The 25016-nt window shown below is 52.5% G+C and overlaps 1 protein-coding gene across 1 annotated transcript in view; it reads left to right on the top strand.

Moving 5' to 3' along the window:
• Positions 1 to 6823: 6823 nt before the first annotated feature.
• Positions 6824 to 25016, top strand: part of Ret (ret proto-oncogene) — a 42362-nt gene continuing 24169 nt past the window's right edge. Inside the window, exons 1-6 of the mRNA XM_032905821.1 lie at positions 6824 to 7124; positions 19507 to 19770; positions 21761 to 22048; positions 23196 to 23440; positions 24188 to 24383; positions 24752 to 24951. Coding sequence (XP_032761712.1) covers positions 7052 to 7124; positions 19507 to 19770; positions 21761 to 22048; positions 23196 to 23440; positions 24188 to 24383; positions 24752 to 24951 — 1266 coding nt within the window. The 5' untranslated portion in view covers positions 6824 to 7051. The remainder of the gene's footprint in view (positions 7125 to 19506; positions 19771 to 21760; positions 22049 to 23195; positions 23441 to 24187; positions 24384 to 24751; positions 24952 to 25016) is intronic.

Here is a 25016-nt window from a genome sequence, read left to right on the forward strand (position 1 = left end):
CACGGGAAGATGGATGCCTAGGGTGTACTCCCATGATGCTATTCTTCTCTCTGGGGCTTTGGCATCTTTACGCAATCAGAGTCCAGAGAGCAAAAGCTGCCGGGGTAGGTCCATTGGAGCCACCACAGCTCACCACAGCACCCTGCTGTGTCTCTGTTCCTCCACTGGCAGAGATTAGGCCAGAATCCCATCCATCTTGCCTCCATGAAACTTAGGGGAGCGGCTGGGAAGGTGCTGCTGTCATTGTTGTTCTTATTGTTGTTGTTGTTGTGTTATTTTGTTTTGTTTTAGAGTCATGCCATCTGATAAGGATACTAGCCACATGTGGCTATTTAATTTTCCATTATTTTCCATTCAACACAGTTAACATTCCAGTCTTCTGCCGCACTGCCTCATTTCAAATGCTCAGAGAGCTGAACCTAGCCATCACGACAGCACCTTGTTTCAGTGGACAATGCTCTTTCGGGCTGAAGAGTCTGAAGTGGCCACTTCCGGTGAGCAGCATGTGGTCTATGGGAGAGATCAGGGCATCATCGGCAGCCCTGAGCAGACCTCCCTGCAGCTAGAGTTGGCCCTAAGAGAAAAGCAATAGTAAATGGAGATCCTGCGGTGGATTTATGGTTTCAAAGATGAATTGCAGAGGAACCTGGGGGTTGTTGGCAAGTCAACACAGTCCCTGGTCCTGTTTAGGAACAGAGGGCTAAGAGTCACAGAGGACTATGAATTGGTGGGACTGGGCTCCCTTGACCAGCAGCCCTGACTTGTTTGCGGCACTTCTGCCCCTCCGTGTGTGCAGCAGACAGGCAGTGACCTGGTCAGTGCCCACAGGCCTGAGCTGACTGTGGACAACATGCCCCACACCTAGAACTGAGCCCAAAGGGATGCTGGGTAAGGGCAGCCTGCAAGGCCTTACAGGGCATTAAGTCAATGGACTTCTTATTTGTCAATGTTCCAAAAACACGGCAGGGGTTTTTGACCCTGAAAGGTAGAAACTCTCCAGAAAGAATGCTGGAGATGCAGAGTGGGGACAAAGGCTGCAGGGGAAAGATTCCTGTGGCTCTGTCCCTCCAGGGACTGTGGGGATTCCAAGCCATTGGTGTTATACTTCCTGGTGTCTGCAGGGCAGCGCTGTATCCTCAGATCCAGCTTCTTTGCCCAGTCACTTGCGCCATATCCCGAGGCCTGACAGCCGCCTTCCTGCGTCCCTTCCTAGCTCACATACCAGCGAACGTGTTATCTGGCAGCTCAGGGAGTGTCCGAGAGAAATAGCATGGAGTGAGAACCTTCATCTTCTTCAATGTAGTGCCTCTGTTTGTTGGAATATGGTACCTCAGATATTGTAAGTTCCCAGTAAATAAATGCATTTTAACCTCAAGTAGAAAATGAACAGACAGAATGAAATGTGGCTCCACCCTGCCTGCAGGATGGGCTGAGACCCCTACCCCTGTCCATTCTAAGCGACCTAGCTAGGGTTGCCCAGGTCTGGACTGTAGTCCTGGACCTGTGACTCCTGAAGACCACGAGGGCCAGGTTCTTGTTCCTGACCTGAGCATTTTTGACATCTCTGGACACCTTCACACAGCGGTCCTGGATGATCCCATGATACCAAGTCTATCTCCAGTTTACTGTTGCAGGGTCTACGATAGGATAAGGCAAATACTGAGGACATTAGCAACCTGGGTGGCACTTTAGGACCCCTGAGTCCTGCCAATGGCCTCTTCCTCCTGCCTCAGCATCCTGCCACAGAGTCAGCATCCCTGGTCCCCCGGCACAAAGCCCTCTGTCTCTGTCCTCCTGCAGAATACTACTACCCAGCCACACACACACACACACACACACACACACACACACACACAGAGAGAGAGAGAGAGAGAGAGAGAGAGAGAGAGAGAGCGCCACTGCACTATAGACCGAATCTAGAAGCATCATTCATCCTTCTTGAAGGTTTAGCTATTTTAGCCTGAAACTTGAGAAGTCAGAAATAGGTTTTGTGATGATAAAGGTAAGTTTAATTTTTCATTTACCTCCAGCTAATAACTGACTGAAAATAGGTCCTGCCGGGCTTCCCGAAGGCACGGGAAAGGAAAATGCTTCCTGGTGACAGGACAATTTGTCAGAAAGTTATGAGTGAGTTCAGCAGAGCTGTATAGGAAGTGTATATTGGACAATACGACACACTGGCTTCTAATTGCTTCTGCCTTTCTGATCAATAATACATGTTTTCAAAAAGCCTTCTGTTTGCATTTACACAATGGACGGTAACTACTGCAAAGGATCCATTAAGACCTATTTTAAAAAGTGCATTCTTAAAAAACTTGTCTAAATCTGCATTACAAGGCAGATTATGAAACTGCCTTGGGAGACGTTTTTCTAAAAGGCATCCAGGCCGCTTCTGCCGGACTTGCCAACTATGCTCACTGCCCTCTCCATGGCTTGCTTGTGAGCCAGAGAGCTTTCTCTACAGCTCCCGATGATGCACTGAGATGCGGTCAAGCCCGAGGCCTCCATAGCGGCCAGCTATGCCCTCCACCAAGACACAGAGCGAGCGGATGCCCGGTAGAGCAGGTAGGTGCAGTCACAAATCCAGCTGCCACTTTTGAAACTCAGCTGAAGAGTCTGAAGTGGCAAGGGGTGGGCTCTGGGCTCCTGGGGCTCTTTCCTGCCAACACACCTGTGGGTCAGAAGGCCTGGAACCTATGGCCAACCTGAGAGGGTGGAGGACAAGCGTTAGCTCTGGCAGGCCGGGTTTGCGTTTGACTCAATGGGCTCCTATCTAGGCGGTGAGAAACCTGGAGCAGAGGGAAGCAGGAACATGGGAGAGGGGCCATCAGGCTTCCTTCATAAGCAACCTTGGCAACAGCTTCTGATATCTTTGGCTTTATATTTCTATAGCTAATGGCGATAGTCACAATAACAAGGTCTACTCACAGGGACTATAGTGGGCCCTGACCGAGGGTCCTGTCTCGGGGAACATGGAGAGAAGGAACTGCTTCCCAGACTTGAGACAGAGAAGAGCCTAAAAGATAAAGAAAAGCACCCACTCTCCACTGAGCCCATCTCTAGAGGAATACTTGAGCTCAAAATGACACTTCTAGGGAAGTTGTCTTGATGGACCCGTGTGAAGAACCCTCTGGAAGATACTGAACAATGTAGCCAACCTGGGTTGACTTAGGCTAGGTGAAAAGACCAGGATGGGATTCCTCTAGGGGGGAGGGGGAAGAAGGAGAAGGGCAGAGGAAAGGAGGACCCCGCAGGAGGAGCATGTAGAATGCTGGGGAAAGAAATGAAGTCAGTCGTGTTAAGGGAGGCTCTGTCCAGTCCCCAGCCTCAGATCCGTCTGCCCCTGCTGCTTACCTTCATGAGGGAGGGGCTCAGACCTTGGGTATCTATCTAGTCAGGCTCCTAAAAGGTACAAGGGGAAGAATGTCTTCTCACAGACAGACCGAAGTCCTACCTACAAGTGTCTTCAATGTGTGCCGAGGCAGGCAGGCAGGCAGGATCTCCAGAGGCCATACATAGTACGTATGCCCTTTGGCTGTACTCTGCCAGCCCAACCCTGGTAGCCTGTGAATAAGGTAACGACGTAGCATATTTGATGAGGAGGTGCACCTACTTGCCTCCACTGCCATATCATCAGAGGTCGCTGTTGGCCATGCTTTTCTCCCTGCAGCTCCCTGGAGGGCAGCCAACAGCAGAGCGGGAAGCAAACTATGGAGGAGAAATAGGCCACTGGGGTAGTGGAGTGCAATAGGGAGGGAGTGCTGAGTAGGACCCCCAAGAGGGTCACAGAAGCTGTGCTTCCAACTACTGTGTCACACTGCCCGTGGGGAAGTGCCCATGTCCGCTCTGAGGGACCTACCCTTCTGCTGCTTCTCAGTCTGAGCTGTACTCTGGACTTATGACACGTCTTTGAAGACCCCAAGGGCCAGCCATGTTCCAGTCCCTGTATTGAACTTTCTTGATGCCTCTGAACATCCCTGTACCTACACCTACTCTGAGAGTGGCCCAGCCAGTCTCTCATCCGGATGTAGCCCTTTTCTACTGAAGCGCCCCTGCACAGCTGAGGTCTCTGCCATGCGGAACCTGGCTCCCATCCTCTAGTCCTTGGATTGTGTTTGAGGCCAGCCTTTAAGGGGCTCCGGGTAGGCCTCACATGCTCAGAATCCCACTTTCTACAAGGACAGCATGTGAGCTGCCCACTTACCAACTCCCCGCGGCCATCAGTCGGCTTCGGATGGGCAGCTGACTCAACAGGCTGGGAGGTAGAGTTTCCTAAGTGCCAAGATCTAAACACAGGTTAAATCACACCAAAGCAGCAGCCTGCACCACAGCCTCTTGGGGAAATTCTTCTTTCTAGAATATGAATGGGTAGTGGCTTGGTGGTAGAACATTTGCCCACCATGCTTGAGGATCTGGGGTCAATATCCAGTATCACTCTTTTTTAAAAGAAAGAAAAATAAAGAAAGGAAGGAAGGAAGGAAGAAAGAACAAAGTATCTTTGTAAGTGAAACTTAGCACCTATCAGAAGAGGCCCGACTCAAAGTGGCCTTTAGTGGGGAGGGGCGATGTCAAGGTCAAGGTCTGGGGGATGTAGGCAAGACAGTGGTTATGAATTTACTGAGCATGAGCTCGGTGCTGACACTGACTTCCAATCACATATGTTCTCCCTTTTAAAAAGATGAAGTCCTCTCTGGAAGGAAGATGTTTACATCTGGGGAAACCCAGGTTGAGAGTAAACAGATCAGGAAGAGTCAAAATAAGAAAGAAAAGAAAAACAGAGTCGTCTGCAGGCTTCCCCTCCCCCCTGAGAGTGAAAAAACAAACAAAAAAGAGTGGGGCTTCCTAGGTGACTCACAGACCTTTGAGCCTGACCTCAAACCTGCCCCAGGGACTGGGAGAAAGGCCCATCCTTTTCCACTCCCCTAGCGGAAGCTCCCTCCTACCGTGCTCAGATTCTGAAAACTGAGTTAATTATCTTGGGGCAGGTAGAACTAAGTTTGGACCGTCCATGCATGCGGTCCTCAATGGCAGCTCGTCCACGGCTTCCCTCTGATCTAGGAGCTGCTACCTCTGTTCAGCTCCCTGGGCATGCACAAGGGAGGGTAAGCTATTCACTCAGGTATGTAGGTGTCCCTGTCTCCGGACACAGGTGCACGCACCTGAGGAGAGAGAAATGTCCCTACTATGCTATCTGGGCACTCAAGGGTGTGAAGGCTTGAGGAACAGACAAGAGTGTATTCTTGCCTGGGTCCTTAAAATGGCCAGAGTTCATCCTAGTATCAGTGAAGGAGGTACGAGAGTGAGGCTGGTTGGAAGAGTGAACCGGACCTCTAGTCTCTCCGCATTCTTTTGGAAAACAGCCACGGGAACCTGTTTGTAGCCGCGGGGGGTAGGGGGGAGTGTTTGGAGGTGGGGAGGAAGTACCTCCCTTTTACCTTCCTATTCAAGTCCCTTCCTCAGGCACAGGCCCAAGTGATAACTCCAGGGATCCTGTGTATTAGCTCCTTGTGACTAATGGCAGCGCCATAAACCCAAGTCCAGTGATCTCAGGGCGCCTCTTCTAGGCTGGAAGGCTGATGGTCTGGATACCCACCCCAGCGATCAGCAAGCGGGCTCTGAATAAGATCACAGCTGGCCCGGCCCCAAGTCAGCCTATACCTTGGCAGCTTCTGCTTCTGCCTGTGAGGGTGACTTCACTTTGACTTCATATCTGCAGAGTGATGTTCAGAGTGCTTATTCAGCCCTGAGCTCAGCCAGGCAGGAGGGTGAGGCTCTGCATACTGAAGGAGGAGAGCAGCGGAGCCCCTCCCCGGCTCAGGTTCCGGGACCTGTTTGTTCACTCCAAGGTCCTACAGGCGTCTGTTTTTCTTTCCTTCCACTACAAGTTGAAGCCAGGCTTCAAAAAACAGCTGGAGTAGGGAGAGCTGGGTTTTCCCCACAGGCATCTAGAGCTCGCATCTGACCTTCCATTTCCTGCCTAGAGGCTCCCATATCAAGGGTAAATATATTAGGTATAATTGGTGGGGTGTTAAGAGTCTTCTGGCAAACTTCTGTTTTCATCCTGCCCAACACACCCCTGTAGCCGCTGCCCTGTCAGTTCCCATCCTAAGAGCTCTTCCGTTTGGTGGGATAAGAGCATACAGTTCCCAGCACTGCATCATACGACGACATAGCAGGTCTCTTTGAAAGGTGTGCAGTTAGCCAGTGTCTTGGTCCTATTGGTTGTACGGGTCCTGGGAATCACAAACAAGCCCAACAGGACCCCCAACCCTCTTCACCACAGGATATAGGGTACACTGGAAGCTGGCTCTCTGTCCCTCTTTCTCTTGGCCAGGGCTCCTCCCTTCTTCCCGCCTCTAACCCCAGAAGAGGCTGTAGGCTCCAAACGCGCTTCCCACTCCCGCCCCCTGATAAATGGCGGAGGATGCTCTCGGTGTCCAGAGACTGGAGGGGCACCATTCCAGTCTCGGGGTCTCTTTGCGAGTATAGGTTGGCCCAGACGCCGAATCTTCTGTGTTGCTCTTTCTGGGCGGCGGGAAAGGACTAACAGAAACAGCAAGCAGGGCGCACGGGGCGAGAAAGTGGCTGTGCCAGCAAATGATCATGGATCCAGGTTACCTTCAGTAGACCAGCACCCGCACCACAAGCCATACGCACCCAGCTCCGACCCGCCCTCATCCCGAGAGGAAACCTCGGTCCCCGCAGCAGTTGGGTGCCGCCCCACCTTGCCCCGCGCTGTACCTGAGCCCCGCCCCTCCACACACCCGCACCCCTGGTCCCGCCCCTCTCGCTGCCCCTCCCTCTGCGCCCTGCCCTGCCCCAGTCCGCTCCCGGGGCTCAGGCAGCGCAGGTCTCTCATCAGTACCGCAACTGGAACCGTGCAAGCAGCAACGGAGAGCGGCTCCGAGTCCGCACCTGGGAGACGCGCCCGGACGCAACGCGCCCGCAGTGCCCGCTGCGCCCGGGTTGGCATGGGGAGGCCCGGCTGAGTGCCGCACCCCACCGCCGAGACCCACCCGCTCCTCAACCGCAGCCCTCGCGCGCACGGGCGATGGCGAAAGCGACGTCCGGCGCCGCAGGGCTGGGGCTGAAGCTGTTTTTGCTGCTGCCGCTACTGGGAGAAGGTGAGTCCTACGGGCGGCAGGGACAGAGGGGCCGGGGCGAAGTTAGCGCTGCGCACCGAGCCAGGGAGCTGACGCGCGCATAAGCGCGCTTACATTGGCTGGCACCGGCCGGCTGGGCGGCTGGCGGGCCTCCGGATCTGGGAACCGGGTCGCTGCGGCTAGCTGCTGCGCTCCGGCCGCCGGCTGGGCGGGGCTCGGCTCGCCTCCGGTCTGTGCGGGCCGCGGACCGGGCAGCGTAGTCCGCGCTCCGCCAAAGCCGCAGCTGCGCATCCCAGGCTGGTCGTATCTCCCCCCGCGGCCGTGTGCCCAGGCGAAGCGGACAGATCTTGGGGAGCAGCTGTGAGTGGGAAGCCCACGACTTAAGCCAGCGCTTGGAGACTGCTGCGCCCTGGTTTTCTTTTTGCGTTTTCATTCCCGCACTTGCTGTAGCTACGTTCTTCTGGCTGAAGGGTGCTGAGGCAATCTTTAGTAAAGGTTATTTTTCTCTTGTGTGTTTTTGCCGCACTGGTCTTTTCAAAACCTAAAAGCCTGTGTTTTTTTCTCCTGTGTCTTCGCCCGAGAGTACGACATGATCTGAGCCCTGCCCACAGCTGGGAGTCACCTGAAAGTGTGGCTTTTAGAGACGTAATAGGGTCCAGGGCTGATTAGTTACTCGGTGCTTTGGGCCCGGCCACTTGGGAGTCGTGTGTGGTGATGTGCTGCCAACATCATGCGCACATAGGAGCCCCTCATTAGGTGTGGCCTTTCAGAGGTTGGTCACTGCCCTCAACTCCTATACCCTGACCAAATGAACCCTAAGGATACAGGATATTGACCCCCCCCTTGGCTGCACATTTTACTGTCCTTTCAACCTACTCTAACTTGCTTCCTTCTGGAAAATTTATGTACCAAGTTTCCCTCGGAAATCAGAACTGAGTTTTCCTCGGAAATCAGAACTGAGTTTCCCTCGGAAATCAGAACTGAGCCCAGGCCACTCCACTCTCATTCCTTACAAAGGGCTTTCTCTCTTTGCAGCCTTTGGAAACGGATAAGGCCATGTTCACCTTGCCTCTAGCTCAGAGTTTTGTGAAGACTGGGTTCACTGACCAGCCCAGGGCTGCATTCGCGGGCCTCCTAGTATCATAGAGAAATATGGAGAGGGGATAGGGTAAAGACCTTATCTTTCCTGAGTTAAAAAATAGACTGGAGTGTCTGTTCCTGGGTCCTGGGGTGCTGTGAGGCACGGTGCTGCAGGGGGTCAAGACTGTGTATCAAAATACAGAACTTAACACTGGGTGGCTGTTCTGTGTCATTGGGTTTAAACTTCACAGGTGCAGATGTGTAGTCAGGAGTTAACTAGGAAGACATGTGCTGGGCAACTTCCCACAACCCTCCCAGCCCTGAATTTAGTGAGGTCTGCAGCGGTTTAAGAGATCTATCTCAAGGGTCTGGCCTGTGGCACTTGACAGGCATAGAGGGCGATTTCTATGTGAAACCTCTGGCCCAGAATCAGGGGGCCACAGTCAGCTTATAGAATCCAGGGACTATGGAGCCCCTGTCTTAAACCCACCCCTTTCTGGGTGGCCAAGAAACCATGCTAGAGGTACAGAGAGGGGAGCAGCGGCCTTGTTCCCAGGAAGAAATAATTGGGTTCTGGAGAAGTCCTCTAACCTGGACTCGGGAGCAGCAGTCGTGTGACATTCATTGATCTCCAGACTGCCAGTAGGGAGCTCGGGTGCGGTTCCATAGTGAGATTGGGAGCAGCTTGGCCTCCAGTGCCCTCTTGTGGATAGTGTTCTAGCTGCTGGGCTTGTGGCCCACGGTTTTGAGTGGGTTCTGAGTGGGTCTGTAGAAGTCAGGGAGTGTTGTTCGTGAGACTCACCACACCCTCCTTTCAAGTTATCGATACATGCTCCCACACTTTCTCACGAACCCATGCTCGAGAAACCTGTGGATAAGAATGGCCTGGCTACCTTCTCACCCTCCTTGGAAGACTCCACATGTACACAGTACTGTGTCACCCACTCTCTCATGTTCCCATTCCTGGAACAGTGTCCTGGAACTAGAGATGATAACCTCCTCCTGTGCGTTGTTAACATTTCCTGGACTTCCCACTGCTCAATACAGACACAAATTGACTGTGTGGATGCGGATACTAAGTCGCAGTATCTGGGTCTCCCCTACATGTCCCAGGGCATCCCCCCCAACTACTTGTCAAGACTCCTGCCCCTCATCTTTGTGACTTGGCATCTTAGCATCTCTAGCTGTGAGAACCAAAGGATCTGTCACCATGTCACCGAGGGTCCCTTTCTGGACAGCCCTTCCGTGAGGGACTCACAGTCGGCCGACATCACCCAGAGCTTCCTTGTGAGCACGTACCCGGGGCCTGGGCCCCACAGCTTCCACCCTAAGCTTCTTCCTTCTTCCCTTCCCTTACTGATCTCAGGGGAGCCTGGAGATTGATCCTGGTTCTGCAGGCTCACCTGGGCCCTTCTTCCTCTCTTTCCCCAAGCTGCTGAGCCCATTCTCAGGGCTGGGCCAGCCAGGGACTGCTGAGGGTGGGGCCTGAAAGCAGACAGCAAGTGGAGAAGTGACTGAACCCATTCACTAGATTGCCTTTATTTTGCAGAATTGCTTTAGGAATGGGCTTAAGTAAATGACTGTTTCCTTGGTGGTGCGAAGAAAATGGGATGTATTCACCTAATGGGGTGCTAATGGCCTTTTAGCCAGGGGAGGAGAAAACTAATTAGAAATTATAATATCTGTTGAAATGGAGTCCGGGATAGGAGAGGAAAAGGGTAGGTGGAAGCTGCCGCCTCCCTCGGGATCCTCTCCTGGCAAAAGACTGTTGATCCCCTTTCCTGCTAACACCAACAGCCGCTACCCCTGCCATACGGTTGATAACCCTGTAGGTTTGTGGTCTTCTTTTCCCATTTTACAGGTGAACAAACTGAGGTCCTCCAAATCTGTAGATTCTGGAGCTCATGGAAGGCTAAGGGCTCCCCAGGGCCAGGTCTCTTTATCTTTAGTTAAAGCCAGTGGGCTTGGTACCAGGAGTAGAGATGAAGAGGGACCTGGGAGAGGACAATACTCTCTGCCTGTCATACCACAGCAGTCACTCACGTGTGACAGCAGATGCCCTGGAGAAAGGCTGGACCAGATCTAGGAGTGACGTGTGACATATGTCACTGACCACAGACACGAGGCCCGAGCCTCTGTGGGTCTGAGCAGAATTCTCAGTGAGATGTTTTTGCCCTTGCTGGCTGACTGACCCTAGGCTAGGAACGAACGCTAGACCTGGCTCTGTCAGAGCTGTCCTGGAGAGGGAGCTTGTGTGCTCCAGGCATTGTAAGACGTTGTGTTTGTATATAGTCAGAGAGCTGGTGGAGAACAAGACACACAAGGATTGTCCTCTGCACTGTGTCTGCTGAGACGCCTGGCTGGTGCCCTCCTTCATCATGGTGCTGTGCTAGGGGAGGGGTGCAACCATGTGCCCTCAACCAGATGGAATCCACTTCCCTGCGGCACTGGAAAAGACTGATGAAAGAAAACACCCACTGCGTGCCCAAGAAACAAGGGCAGAGTTGGCTAGGAGTGCAGCCTGTACTCAGAAATTCTTTGCTCTAGATGAGTGGCTATGGAGTTCTATGTTTCTATAAGTGTTCTATGGAGGAGCATATTGGAGGCGGGGTCTTCTGGGGGTAAGGCTGGGGCTTGCCTGACTGCCGGTCTCTTCCCTCAGTCTTCTTCCATCAGCTGCACTTTCCTCTTTTCCTCCTCCCCCAGTATTTTTCTATACCAATGACTCCAGTACTAATCAAAAGGAGCCTTGAGTGTTGCTGTGCAAGGAGGAACTAACAGCGAAGACACACCTAGTAGTTGTGGAGAGAGAGGAGGGGAGGGGGGTATGGTTCCCTTGGAGAGAAGCAGCTGGCAGCAAGACACGGTAACAAGGAATGGGGAGCCTGGCAGAGAGCCCTGGGCATGGCACATAGGAAGTGATGTCATGGGGGGGGCTGTCTCTCTGGTCTGTGAGGAATGTCCTCTGTACCCTCTGGTATGAGGTGTTTGGCCCTAGGAAGCGGTGGAATTGGAACAGATGACTCCAGGCTGTCCCCATTCTAAGAGCATCCGGGGCTTTGTGTCCTAGGAATCGGAAGAGGCTGTGTCTTCTACGGCAGGGCCCCAACTCCTCTCAGCCGACACAAATCCTTTCCTGACAGGGTGCAGGATCCTAAAGCGCTCTTGGGAACTTCACCTTCTTCCTCCTTGTTTGCCCAGCTGTTGCCTCCCCCATCACCCACCCTCCTGCCCTCAGCAGCCACAGAGAGGCCTTGAATGGGCCCCCCAGCTGAGTGATTGATTGGAGGGTGCTTCAGGGACCACATCTCTCTGCCTGAGACTGGAGTCTGTTGAGCCAGTAGACCCTGAACCACCTACTGCAGAGCTCCGACCTAGTCAGATACCCGTAAGTGGAGGCAGCAGGGTGCTGCTGTATCCTGCCAGTTCTTTCCCAGGCACGCCAGTGCCCCTTAGAAGGTCTTGGCTGATGAGACCTTGAGAGCGGCCATTGAGGCTGCACCACCTGGGCTCTGAGAGAGCAGGTGGCCAGCCACAAGCAAACACTTCTGTTTGCTTTTGCCTCGTGGGTAGCGCCACTTAAGCAGAACAGCCCAGATGCTAGGGCAGGTTAACCGTTCACCTGAGCAGGTGTGTGCCGGCCTGGTGAGCGGTCAGTCGAGCCTCTTCTCCTTGGTGTCATTGGTACCCAGTGGGCTCTGCAGCAAGAGGTGCCAGTGACCATGTGGCCCAGGTCTTAGAAGGTGGAGCCCCTCCTTCCAGACTCGGGAGCTGGCAGGAGACCTTCTTTGTGGTCCCGGGTCTTTCCTCTTCAGTGACATGGAGTACTGGAGTCTATTCTTCAGGGCTGTCACTGAGGGGCAATGTGGCCCTAGAGCAGGAGTCCAGGGTTGCTGGACAGTGTCCAGAAGTGGAAGGATGCTGGATCGTGTGCATTCAAACTGATTGCACCCTCTCACATTCCTAACATCACACTTGGATGCTGAGAAGGGAAGGGGGAAATTTTACTCTCTTGAAACCTCAGGAGCCAGAAAAGTGCTGGGGAAGAGTGCACTGTGGGAGAGTGAGTGGTAAAGATTGGCAGAATTTCTTAAGACGTTTTGTCAGCGTGATTGGAAAAGATGGGGACTGATTCTGGTTGTCCTGGGGGCCTTGTCTTCTCAACTCTTCCTCCATGGCCTCTTTCCTTACCTGGGGGCATCGGCAGCATCTTGGAAGTCCTGAGTCCATTCCAGTCCACCAGTGATTCAAGAAGCAAACAAGCCTGAAGCCACCCTCCTCCAGGGCAGGACAGGTTTATTGTGTGTAGCCCTTGGGGCTGGTTTTTACCCTGTGAGATTCTCCCTGGCTTGTGACTCAGCACGGGTGGTCAGCTGGAGGTCGTCACCTTTGCAAAAGATTGCTCCAACGGGTCCACAGACTGAAGAAGTCTAGACAGGGGTCCACTTCAAATGTTTTCTTCCCTAGTCACACCAACCTGTATCTACAGTTCTAGGCAAGATACCGGCCACATCTCCATGGCTTACCGTGGGTCCTTTACCTATGTGACTGCTGACACGTCCTCCTCATCCAGGAGTGGCCTCTCCCGTGAGAAGCTGGACTCCTGGGTCTGTACACCTGGCTAAAGCACCAAAAGATCCACAAATGGAGCCGGGCTGAGCCTGTGTTCTAAGGTCAGAGTCACCCCAGATAGCCCCATTTCAGTACAGGGTAGACTGAGAGTTCAGAGTGGGTGTGGGGACACATGCTTCTGGGATGTGTCTGTACACTTTCTGGGGATGATGGGTCTCCAGGCTTTGCACCCTTTTTAGTTTGGTTTCCGTTGTTGTAAGAAACACAGGACTGAAAGCAATATGGTGAAGAAAGGTTTGATCTTAACAGCTTATAGCCCATCGGGAAGGGAAGTCGAGGCAGGAACTGAAGCAGAGACCATGGGAGAGCGCTGCTTGCTGTCTGGCTTTCTGTGGCTCCGCTTATTTTTTTTTTTAAATACAAACCAGGTCTCCAGGGCTGACACAACACACACAGTGCTATGGTCTTCTCACGTCTGTCAAGAAAATTCCCTCACATACTTGCCTGTGGGCCAATGTGATGGTGGCATTTTCTCAGTCGTTTTCCCCTCCTCCATGATGACTAGCCTGTGCCAAACTGACAAGACCAGCCCAGACCCTGTTCATAGCTTTTCCAAGCGGGTGTCTCTGCCCCTTTTCCTGCGTGGTGCTTCAGGGGTCTATGCTGGGCCCAACAGCTGTGGGTTTGAGGGAGGTGACCGATTATTGAAATTGTCTTTTTAAAAACCTTTTGAAATGAAACTGGCATAGCATTATAAGGGTAACTGTTTTAATAGACTGGTGCAGTAGGTTTTAGACTACCCCAAGGTGTCCAGGAGGTATCTCTAGTCCATCACGGGCTCATTACCCCACAAAGGATACCCCATATACCCACTAAACAGCTGTTCGCCCTTCTCTGGGTCCCCGTCTCTGGTTGTCCCCAGTCAGTGGCTTCCCTCCGTAGATTTGCCTGTTTAGTAAACGGTGCAATGCCTGTGGGTTAGAGTTTATTTTCGTTGTAGCTCCCATCGGCCTGCCATTCTTTAAGAGTGAGCGGTACTCTTATTTGTTTGGCTTTGCCACGTTTATGTATCCATTCTCTTGATCCGGAGGTGTTTGATCCATTGAAAACAATGTTTCCAGGCATGGCCCCTGAATGCTGAGGTTCAAGGCCTGTTTTCAGTTTTCCCAGGAGTGAAAATGTTTTAAGGCTTTTTGTTGTTTGTTCTTTGAGCCGTTGTTGATCTGCTCTCTCCCAGAGGCAGGGAGACTCAGTTCAGCAACTGTGTGCAAACATTGCTTTGCACCCACATCCTCTCCAGTACTTACTGATTCCTGTTGTTTTTGCAGCCTAGCCTTCCCAGTGGGTTCCAAGTGGTATTTCGTTGTCATTTTGGGTTGAGTTCCCCCTAAAGATTAATGATCTAGTCCTAAGACTAGACAAGCTTCTGTTTACACTCTCATTGGCTGGTGGTGCGTATGATTGGACGAGAGTCTTTTCAGAGCCATTCAGTATTGTTTGTATTTCCTTTTTCTTTGACCACTCATACCCGTAAGTAGTGCATTCTACTTACCAATCCACCATCCTCTCTTTTCTCCCACCCACCCCTGCCACCACAACACTCCACGGGTCCCTTTCCTATATTCTTGTCTTTTTGTTTTATTTTTCTGGTGCACAGATTTTAACCAGGATCTTCTGTGAGGCCATGGGTTTAGAACTACATTGAAACCTGTGGCCTTAACCACAGGACTTTACCTCTTCTGAGAACCCAGCAGTGGCCAGTAATTGTTCAACAGGGAGAGCTTGGAGCTTGCTCCATCGCTGGCAGTTGACATGTGGGCTTGTGCAGCCCCAGTGTGGTCGTGAGGAGCCGCAGTGCGATCATGTTTGCAGTGTCTGCGTTGCACCATAAGATAAACACCTCTGGGCCCAGATCTTGCATTCTTCCTGTTCCCTCTTCCTTGGTCTTCCTTGAACCCTGACGATCACAGTATAAATGTCTTACTCAGGGTTGAACACTGTTAGCCATTTTTAATTGAGTGCCTTTGACTTATCATCAAGCATGGCTGAGAGGCTACTCAACCTAGTAGCACCAGTCACTTCAGAGAAGTCTCTGGAGAAGACACCGATGTTCCAATAAGGATGGCCCTTGAGTCTCCGCTGAACACTGAGCATTTGTGTTTCTCAGGACAGTGAGACTCCTGAGCGTGTCACACGGAGCACAAATGTTCCAGAAACAAAGATGTCACAGCTAGTGCAGGAGAAGCAGTTGTTCTAGAACCTCGATGTCAAAGAGGAAGGTGCTGGAAACCAGTGAGCCATCCCACAGCCAGCAAGGGGACTGGCAGCCCGGGAAGCCAGGGCTACCCTCTCACTCTGCCTCTATCTAGACTAAAAATAACTGGGCAGATTGGTCTAAGTTGATTACAGTAATTGCTACTGTGATGTCATGCTGCTGGCCAGAGCTGTGTTGCAGGGACGACAGCCTGTGTGGAGGCAGAAGCCTCCCTTCCTCATTCCCGCTCAGGGTTTGCAGTGGAGATAACAAGGCCCAGTGTCCGGGACCGAGTGATGGGCCTCTCCAGCACCGGTGTGCTCTGCCATACCAGGGACCCCAGGATTGCAGCGTGTTTAGCTCTGGGTCCTTGTGGAGTTAGAAATGGCACCTGTGAGGTTCCCAGCTCCTGGCCATCCACTCTTGTCCTGAGTGAGCATGCTTAGGACTTCTCTGTCTGCCACTCTGTCTTTGTTAGTGTTTCTATTGCTTTGACGAAACACAACCAAAAAGCAAGCCGGGAAGAAAGAGATTCATTTGGCTTACACTTCCACATCTTAGTTCATCATTGGAAGAAGTCAGGAATCTGGAGGCAGGAGCCATGGAGGGCTGCTGCTTACTCTGCTTCCCATGGCTTGCTTAGCCTGGTTTCTTATAGAACCCAGGACCACCAGCCTAGGGGTGGCACCACCCACAATTGTCTGGACCCTCCCCTGTTGATCACTAAGAAAATGTCCTACGGCTGGATCTCATGGAGGTATTTCCTCAAGTAAGGGTCCTTCCTCTCTGATGACTCCAGCTTGAGCTGGAGTTGACAGACAAAAGTAGCCTGCATGCCAAGAAGAGTCTGGCTGCTTCTGTAGAGACTGAAGTGGCCTCCTTCTCCTGCGGCAACACCTCAGTGTTTGATGAGAACACACTGAACTTCCAGCTGACTTCCCAGCATCCCCTCCTCACCCCCTTGCTGTGTGGACACATGAAACCATACTGCAGGACCATCACATGTAGGTACATCTACCTTGGAGCTGTCCCCCTCTACACCCACAGAGAAGCAGGAAGAAGGGCTTCATATCTGACTGAGCCTCAACCGTCTGACACGTTTGTTGCTGGGACTTTGTAGGTACAAGAGGGAGGACTCCACAAGACTCCGTTCTCGTGTCCAGTGAGTCGGGCTCATGAGAGCTTAACGTTGGGTTCTGTACCTTGATGTTCGGTCCATGCCAGGAACCCCTGGGATAGCAAATTTCACCTGGCCCCACCTTCCTGAGCCCTCACTTTGTTTTGGGACTCCTGCCCAGACTCCATCTCACTGAAATATTTAAGAGTCAGTTTAGAAATGCCAAAGAAGCTTCCAGGGGCATCGGTCTTTCTGAGGAGAAACTGGGAAGGCATGGCTAGATCGCCACGGTGGCATTTTCAGCCTGGTACTGCAGGCGTGTAAGTGGACGGCCCTTGGTCCCTGGAACTCCATGACCTGTTTTCTCACAAGCACTATATGAACAGCTGTCACGGAACAAAGGAGCCTGGGCCAGACTCTGGCCGAGTCCTAAATCACTGTGTGGCCTGGGGCCATTCTCTGTGTTGGTTTATTGCTCAGTGAGACAGAGATCCTAATATCCGTTAGTGTTTCGATGTGCTTAAAAGAGCACTGTAGAAATCCCATTGGTGACTATTGAAGGTGACACAAAGGCCGTTGGGACGGAGTGTTTAGAAAGAGCTTGAGGTATGTGGGGTGGTCACTCAGCAAGGCGATGTGCTCTGCGTTGTTCTGCATCGTGGTGCTCTGTTGGTTATGTGGAGGAACAGCTGCACTGTCCAGAGTCATTGGGGTCAAAGCTGCTAGGGCCTTGGCCCAGTTGCAGCAGCAATAGCCACCCAGGGCTCTAAAGCCGTAGAGAGAGCCCTAGAGCCAAAGGGGCCTGGTCACTCACACGTACTCATCCACAGGCCACTTGGGTGGCCAGGCCTTGCCCTAGGAAAGAAATTAGTTGTAACCTAATTGGCAGTTTCCTTTGTATAGAAGCCGGAAGAAACTGCCAGCGAGACCCACGATTAAGTCAGTAGCAGCTGGGAAATCACATTTGGGTGGGAGCATCCTTGATGTCAGGGAGGCCGCTGCAGCTGGTCTGGGTGGGCATGGAGATGCAGGTGGTAGAAGCAGTGCGTTCTGGGTAAAGCCTGGTGCCCATGTTCCTTCAAGAAGAAGGCCCCATCTCTGTGTAGAAGACGAGTTTAATCCCTAACCTCAGCTGTGCGGCAGATTTCCCCGCCCAACCCAACGCAGAGAACTGTCCGATGCTGTGAGACTCCAAGGGCTGAGCGCTGGGGCAATACTAACAGCACTGGGAGAGATGAGGTCCTACGGCACCAGCTCAGGAGACAGGACGTGTGAGGACTGTGCCTGGTTGTGCAGGGAGAGCAGAGCCTCAAGCCAGGAGCAGCTCCACCTCCACACCGTGTCCTCTGCCAGGCTTCTCTTCCAGGATACCCGCCACCCTACTCTGGAGGCCCACGGAGACAAGTGACTAAGGAGATACCACACACGGGTCCTCTGCTCTACGCTAGCGGGGGTCCAGACTCATAGCTGTACCTCTGTGTGTGGACTCCGAAGATGTGGTTAGAGGCGATGCTAATAGTTGTAGGGGAGATGGAAGTGATGCTCATGACCGTGAAGGCGGTTATGGTGCTGATGGTGGCGGTAGACAATGGAGACACAGGTGTGTGGATGGAAATTACGGAAATGACAGCAGGGAGTGGCCATCGGTCTTAGACCTTCACTTCCACCAACTAGATTTTGCTCTCAACAACCCTCTGAAGAGGAAGGGCTTAATCTCCTTGGGAGTCAAGACAAAGAATGTATAACCCTTGTCAAAGCCAGTCACTTGCCCAGACTCTACCATTAACCCCAGACTTAGTCCATGGTCTTGCCTGGAATCCATAAGTTGGTTCAACCTGTCGTTTCTAGCAGGCATTCTGAGGTCATGATCTCTTAGGCCTGAGAAGCTAGACTTCTTGTTAGCATCTGCCTCTTCCAGCTCTCTCTTTCCTGAACCTACCCTCTTCTCCAGTCTTCTCCACTCTCCATGTCAGGCCAACCCTCTTGGGGCTGACACTGCCCATACTTGTAGGAAAACGCCGCTGGTCTCCCTGGCTTCTGTCTACGGCTCCAGTCAAGTGACTCAGAACAAGCAGCGTAGGTCTGTTACTCTCTTGTTGCTGTGACTAAGTGCCAGACAAGAAAGGACTCTTGACTGCTGAGCCATGTCTCCAGCCCCATGGCTGAATTTTGCAAATGGCACTTGTCCTAGTAAGGGTTTAACTATTGCTGTGATGAAGCACGATGACCAAAAGCAAGTCGGGGAGGGCGAGCATTTTATTTGGTGTACACCTTTACGTCACAGTTTTGTCTACATCTTTGGTTGAAGGAAGTCAGTCAGGAAGGAACTCAAACAGGGCAGGAACCTAGAGGCAGCATCCGATGCCGAGGCTGTGAAGAGGTACTGCTAACTGGCTTGCTCCTCCTGCTTTCTTTTAGAACCCAGGACCACCAGCCCAGGGGTGGTACCTGCAATGGGCCGGGCCCTCCCACATGTAGACTTCCCATAGGCTCCAGAAGCTCCATCCCTCAGTACTGTCCCAGGGAAGACTTACACACCCATTTCATAGCAGCACTAATCATTAACAGCCAAAGCTGGATGCGGCCCTACTGCCCATGGATGGGCACGCAGAATGTGGGATGTATAGCACACACCCCATTCAGCCTTGATTTAAAAGGAAAGATACTCTGATACTGTACCGGCCATATTCGTCAGTCTAAACAAGCTATAGTCACCGGAGAGGAGGCGGCCTCGATGGAGAAAATGCCTCCATGCGATCAGGCTGTAGGCAAGCTTGTAGGGCGTTTTCCTAACCAGCACTTGCTGCCACAGGACTCTGTGGTAAGGATGTGCCTCCTGAATACCCACTGAAGGACGTCTGTTCCTAGCCCTCGGTTGCCATTTAGTACTGGGTTACTTGACGGATGGGTGGTTTTACTTCTGCTGGGTCAGTGGAGTGGACTTGCTGGGTCTATTTTGATAAAGAGCAGTTGCTTTCTTATCCAGGGCTCTGTCGTTTCTGGGGACTGCTGCCTGCCCTGCTAGTCTGGTATTTCGTATCTTGGAAACTTACTCTTATACCAGGTGCTGTGCTGGGAAAAAGTCATCGAACTCCTGGATCATGTGTGACCCTGGGACATAGTGCACTTGAGAGGCAGAGAATTATTTTGCAACTATTTTGTGCTTTCTCCCCCCTTTCTTCTTTTCCTTTCTTTGCTTTGATGTGGTGTGATTATCAGTCATGTTTAGCTATGTTCATGGTCTTTGAACTAGAGGTAAGAAATTCTTACTAGAAAGAGAATTTTAGTTTGTGGGGGTTTTTTTGTTTGTTTGTTTTGGGGGGGTGGTCCAGGAAGAAGCTCTTTCTCCACCCCCACTCACACCCTCATGTCTCCCACAGCCCCGCTGGGTCTCTACTTCTCAAGGGATGCTTACTGGGAGAGGCTGTATGTGGACCAGCCAGCTGGCACACCTCTGCTCTATGTCCATGCCCTACGGGATGCCCCTGGAGAAGTGCCCAGCTTCCGCCTGGGCCAGTACCTCTATGGCGTCTACCGCACGCGTCTGCATGAGAATGACTGGATCCGCATCGATGCGGGCACTGGCCTCCTCTACCTCAATCAGAGCCTGGACCACAGTTCCTGGGAGCAGCTCAGCATCCGCAGTAAGAGAACAGCCTGGCACCCCATCCCCACTCCACCTTGGCCTAGCCCTTAAGCTGCCCTTATCTCGACTGCCTGAGGCTAGAGGTAGCTGCTATGGCCAAGGACTTAAGGCACAGGGTAAAGGCAGCTGCTTCACGTCCAATTAAAGAGGGACCCACATGACTTTGGGGAGACTGATTACCCCCTGAAGCTATTGGGAGTTAGGAGAACCCTGCAAATGACTTGGCTCCCTCTCTGTGTGGAGAAGAATCTATTTGTGGTGTGGCGATGAAAGCGTACACGTTGCGAGAGAGATTCTGAGGGGATGGAAACCCCCCCCCGTGGGGGGAGTAATTTAATTGATGACCTGGAACTTGCTGAAGAGTACCAGCTCCTGGGAATCCTGTCTCCCCATCTGCAACAGGCTGGCCGGGTATCCAGGAGGGAGGCAGAAAGGAAACTTAGGCAGCAACCCAAAGCTCAGGCTGGAGCTGCAGTCAAGGCCACGTAGGACGTGAGCCCTGGTGATCTGAGCGGCTTGTGTGACATGGGACGGTTATAACATGCACCCGGTAGCTTACACCTCCCAGGACCTCCTCTGAGGCGCGGCCTCGTGCCTCCTTAAGTTCCTGTGCACAAATGGAGGGAGGGTAGAATACTCTGAATATACAGGAGTAACCACATCGCCAGCATGTGTAGAGTAACTGACGAGCAGTGTCCGCGTTAGGTTTCCATTGCTGTAAGGAGACACCATAGCTAAGGCAACTCTTATTAAGGACGTTTAGTTGGGTCAGGCTTACAGGTTCAGAGGTTCAGTCCATTGTCATCTAGGTGGGAGCTGGGCAGTGTCCAGGCAGGCACGGTGCAGGAGAAAGAGCTGAAAGTTCTACCTCTTGTCTCAAAGGCAAACAGGAGAAAGACTGGCTTTCAGGCAACTAGGAGGAGGGTCTCAAAGCCCAACCCCACCGTGAAGCACTTCCTTCAACAAGGCCACACCTCCTAATAGCATCGCTCCCTGGGCCAAGCACATTCAAATCACCCCAGCAGCCAGGATAATAAGGTGGGAGGTAGCTTGTGGTAGGCAGGTCCCTGCCAACAGACTCTTGATCAGTGACTCTCAACCTGTAGGTCAAGACCACACAGGATGCATGACAGATGCTTACGTGAGCCATAAGAGTAGCCATGTTAGAGTTAGGAAGCAGCAAGGAAATAATTTTGTGATTGGGAGTCACTGTGAAGGTCGCACCATCAGGAAGGTTAAGAACCCTGGGTCTAGAGGGTTCCTGGAGGAAGTACTTAGCGATGTCCCTCGGTTTTCAGATATTTCCTCTGTCTCCCTCCTGAACCACAGTGGGAAACTGAAGAATGAGAGCCCCTTGGTGGACTGTGCCGTAAGCCTGCAGTTCCCTGAAGACCTATGACCACTCACGGTTGAGCATTGCCTTGTCCAGTCAGAAAAGAAGCACAGAGCAGTATGGACAATTTGTTCAGAAAATATTAACCACGATGGGGTTGTCGTAACAATGTAAGACAGGCTAAGGGAAAGCAAACTGGACCCTGTAGGCACCTGCCAGGCCTAAGGTGGAGGCCCAGGGAACTGCCTGCCTCGGCCAAAGGCTAGACCTCACTCCAGCGGGCTTTGGTGCCTGAGAGGTAGAACTTAACTGAACTCCTCCTCTGAGTGTTGATGAAGTCTGTGCAAAGTACTTTACGATTAGTGGGCGGCGAGTCCATATCCCAGAAGCCTTCAGGAGCCTACGATGAGAGGCCACCCACCTGGAGGGACCTGGGAACTTTAGCCCCAGCACGGCTTGAGCGGTTTTCTCAGGAGAGACCATTTGAACAGAAACCTGAAAGACAAAGGAGGCAGATACTGATTTCCAGGTCTCGGCTCCCTGCCGCGGAGATGGGAAGGTATCAGCCGAGACTTGTGGACCACACTGAACCCTGGGATTCCTGCCCCTCTTCATTCCTCACCTGAAAGGGGGTTTTCTTCTTCTCTTCCTGCAGATGGCGGCTTCCCCTTGCTCACCGTCTTCCTCCAGGTCTTCCTGGGGTCCACAGCCCAGAGAGAGGGAGAGTGTCATTGGCCAGGCTGTGCCCGTGTGTACTTCTCCTTCATCAATGACACCTTCCCAAATTGTAGCTCCTTCAAAGCCCGGGATCTCTGCACCCCGGAGACGGGTGTGTCCTTCCGCATCAGGGAGAACAGGCCCCCTGGCACCTTCTACCAGTTCCGCATGCTACCTGTGCAGTTCCTTTGTCCTAACATCAGTGTGAAGTACAGACTCTTAGAAGGTGAGTGCCAGCCCCAAGGGGCTATTCCTTTGTCCTGTCTCGCACAGGCGTAGCACTGTAAGCCCTTAGGGTGAACCTCGTGTTCTTTTTGCCACTGCTAAGTATTCCAGAAGTATTTCTTTTGAATGTCTGTCACCAGCCACAAACACTGTCGAAGGAGGTTAGGGTACAACCATAAGCAAACAAACGGTCTGGTATCTTGCCTGCCTTGAAGCCTCTAGTCATCTGGAGAATAGAGCCCCGAACATGTCAAGGAAACTGGATCGTTCCTGGAAGGAGTGGGGAGCTAAGAGACGCTGAGAGAACAGAGAGGCTGGGGCCGCTAAACCAAGTGGGTTGGTGCCAAACAGCTCTGGCCCCAGAAGGTGCTGAAGTGGGGCCATTTGTGGTTGGAATGCAGTTAGCCACTGGGAGGAGCAGAGGCGAACAGGGGCAGACTGGTTTATGTCAGGGAAAATTTCAGGGCTTCTTTGCCCGGAACATGGGGAGCGATGGGAGTCAGAGTGTGAGAAGTCTCCGCCTGCATCTAAAAGGGCTTACTCGGACTCCTGTGTTAGGTACAGTTCAGGGTCAGGGTAGTATATGGGAGACTTTAGGGAGACTGAAGGATCCAGCAGACTCCTGATTGGGAAGATGGGCTGACATGAGACTCAGGGACCTTGCTGCATGCTCTTAAGGAGACCCAGGTAGTCTTCTGAGCTGGAGATGAGGCTGTTGAACCCAGTCCCAAGCGCAGGTCACAATCCCAGGAAGTATACAGCAGGAATGCAAATCACATACCCAGAAGTACCTGTTGACACGCCAATCATAACCCAGAAATCCAGTATCTGTTTCCAAGTCGCAGAACTGGGATATTCCTCGCACTGTCTGGAATGAGCAGGTGTCACATCCGAGGTTTAAAACGGCTGACATTGTTCGTAAACCAGATCATACCTGGAGCTGACTCTCTGCCTATCCTCCTGGGCATCATTCCTCCGGGCTGCAACAGAGGCCTGATCTTATGTCCACACTTAGTCACAAACCTCCAACAGCCAGAGGGGGGACAGACAGCCACCTGCCATCCACTCTGGGTAGAATCATGAGGAAGGCAGGCCACACCCTATCCCTACCCCGCGGTCATGTGAGCTTCTCTTCTGCGTGGTGACAGGGGACGGTCTGCCCTTCCGTTGTGACCTCGACTGTCTGGAGGTGAGCACGCGGTGGGCGCTGGATCGGGAGCTTCAGGAGAAGTACGTGCTGGAGGCTGAGTGCGCAGTGGCAGGCCCTGGAGCCAACAAGGAGAAGGTGGCCGTGTCCTTCCCGGTGACAGTGTATGATGAAGATGACTCCCCGCCCACCTTCTCCGGAGGTGTGGGCACCGCCAGTGCTGTGGTGGAGTTTAAGCGGAAGGAGGTTTGTCCGCAGTCACCTTCCATTGTCTGTCTGTCTTGTCCTATGCCTACTTGGTGTTTGTCCCCGTCGGCGGTTCGTACTTGGTCTGTTTAGCTGTTCCACTAGCCATCCAGTCACGTGACTCTCTACTTGTCCTTTGTGTCTTGTCTGTTTGGCTGACTGCCAGCCAGATAGGCAGCAGTGAACTGGGCTCTCACGGTGAAGACCTAAACCTGGGGTGCTTAGATTGTGTCTAATCAGACCAAGGGCCCCAGTGGGGAGAGCATGGGGGAGAACATTCTGGCCCACCTGACCCGGCAAAAAGGAGGGCACTCCCTTCTAAGCTGGCAGCTGGGCAACTTGTCACAGGCGTGCCCTATGAGAGGATGTCCTCACCCATGCTGCTTCGACCAGCTAGGTGGCATGCTACTGCCACCTGCTGGACATTAGGCCACTCTGCAGCCTGCTTCTAGGCTTGGTAAGAAAGGCGTTGCTTCTCTGGGGGAACTAACTAGGTATAGGCTTCCGAGGGAGTGAGAGCAGGTGTGGGGAAGAAATGTCTTATCAGACAACCTTAGAGTGATTCAGCAGCCCTGTGGCTTTCCTCACAACTCTCACCTGAGGCTCTGGGGACAAACATTCGCTTCTGATCATCTCCCCCTAGGATTGGTTCTAACAAAGCATATACTTGGTATAATTCTGGGCTGTGCTAGGTCATGTGGTCCTCTGACTGTACCTGGGCTGACTGGCGCTCTCTGCTACCTGCAGGGCACTGTGGTAGCCACTCTGCAGGTGTTTGATGCAGATGTGGTGCCAGCATCTGGGGAGCTGGTGAGGCGGTACACAAGCACACTACTCTCCGGGGATTCCTGGGCCCAGCAGACCTTCCGGGTGGAGCACACACCCAACGAGACCTTGGTCCAGTCCAACAACAACTCCGTGCGGGCAACCATGCACAATTACAGTAAGGAGCCGACAGTGTGATGTCTTCCTAGAACTACGGACAATTGGTACACCCCATACTACATACGCACACACATGCGTGCACATGCACATACACACACACACACACACACACACACCCCACATGAAAGACACATAATGTTCCATACACACCAAAATATGTCCCACTGAGCATTCCAGGCTATACACAGTCTGTGTATACAAACACTATCCAAATACCTTATACATAAACCCATTTAACATGCTAATTTTACACACACACACGTGTGTGTGCAGGGTTGTATGTTGGTATGGATGTGTAGTATATGGCATAGGGCATGATCCTGAAGGATAGTAACTTGTTCCGTCTCCTTGTGTGCCCACCTACAGAGCTGGTTCTCAACAGGAGCCTGTCCATCTCAGAGAGCCGAGTCCTGCAGCTAGTAGTCCTGGTCAACGACTCAGACTTCCAGGGGCCCGGGTCAGGTGTTCTCTTCCTCCATTTCAACGTATCTGTGCTGCCTGTCACCCTGAACCTACCCACGGCCTACTCCTTCCCAGTGAATAGGAGAGCCCGCCGTTATGCCCAGGTGAGCCCGTGGCCCATTGCATGACTTGAGATCAGGGGCTTCCAAGACAGCAGGCAGAGGTATGG

Source organism: Rattus rattus, chromosome 6 (assembly GCF_011064425.1).
Source record: "Rattus rattus isolate New Zealand chromosome 6, Rrattus_CSIRO_v1, whole genome shotgun sequence".
Taxonomy (NCBI): domain Eukaryota; kingdom Metazoa; phylum Chordata; class Mammalia; order Rodentia; family Muridae; genus Rattus; species Rattus rattus.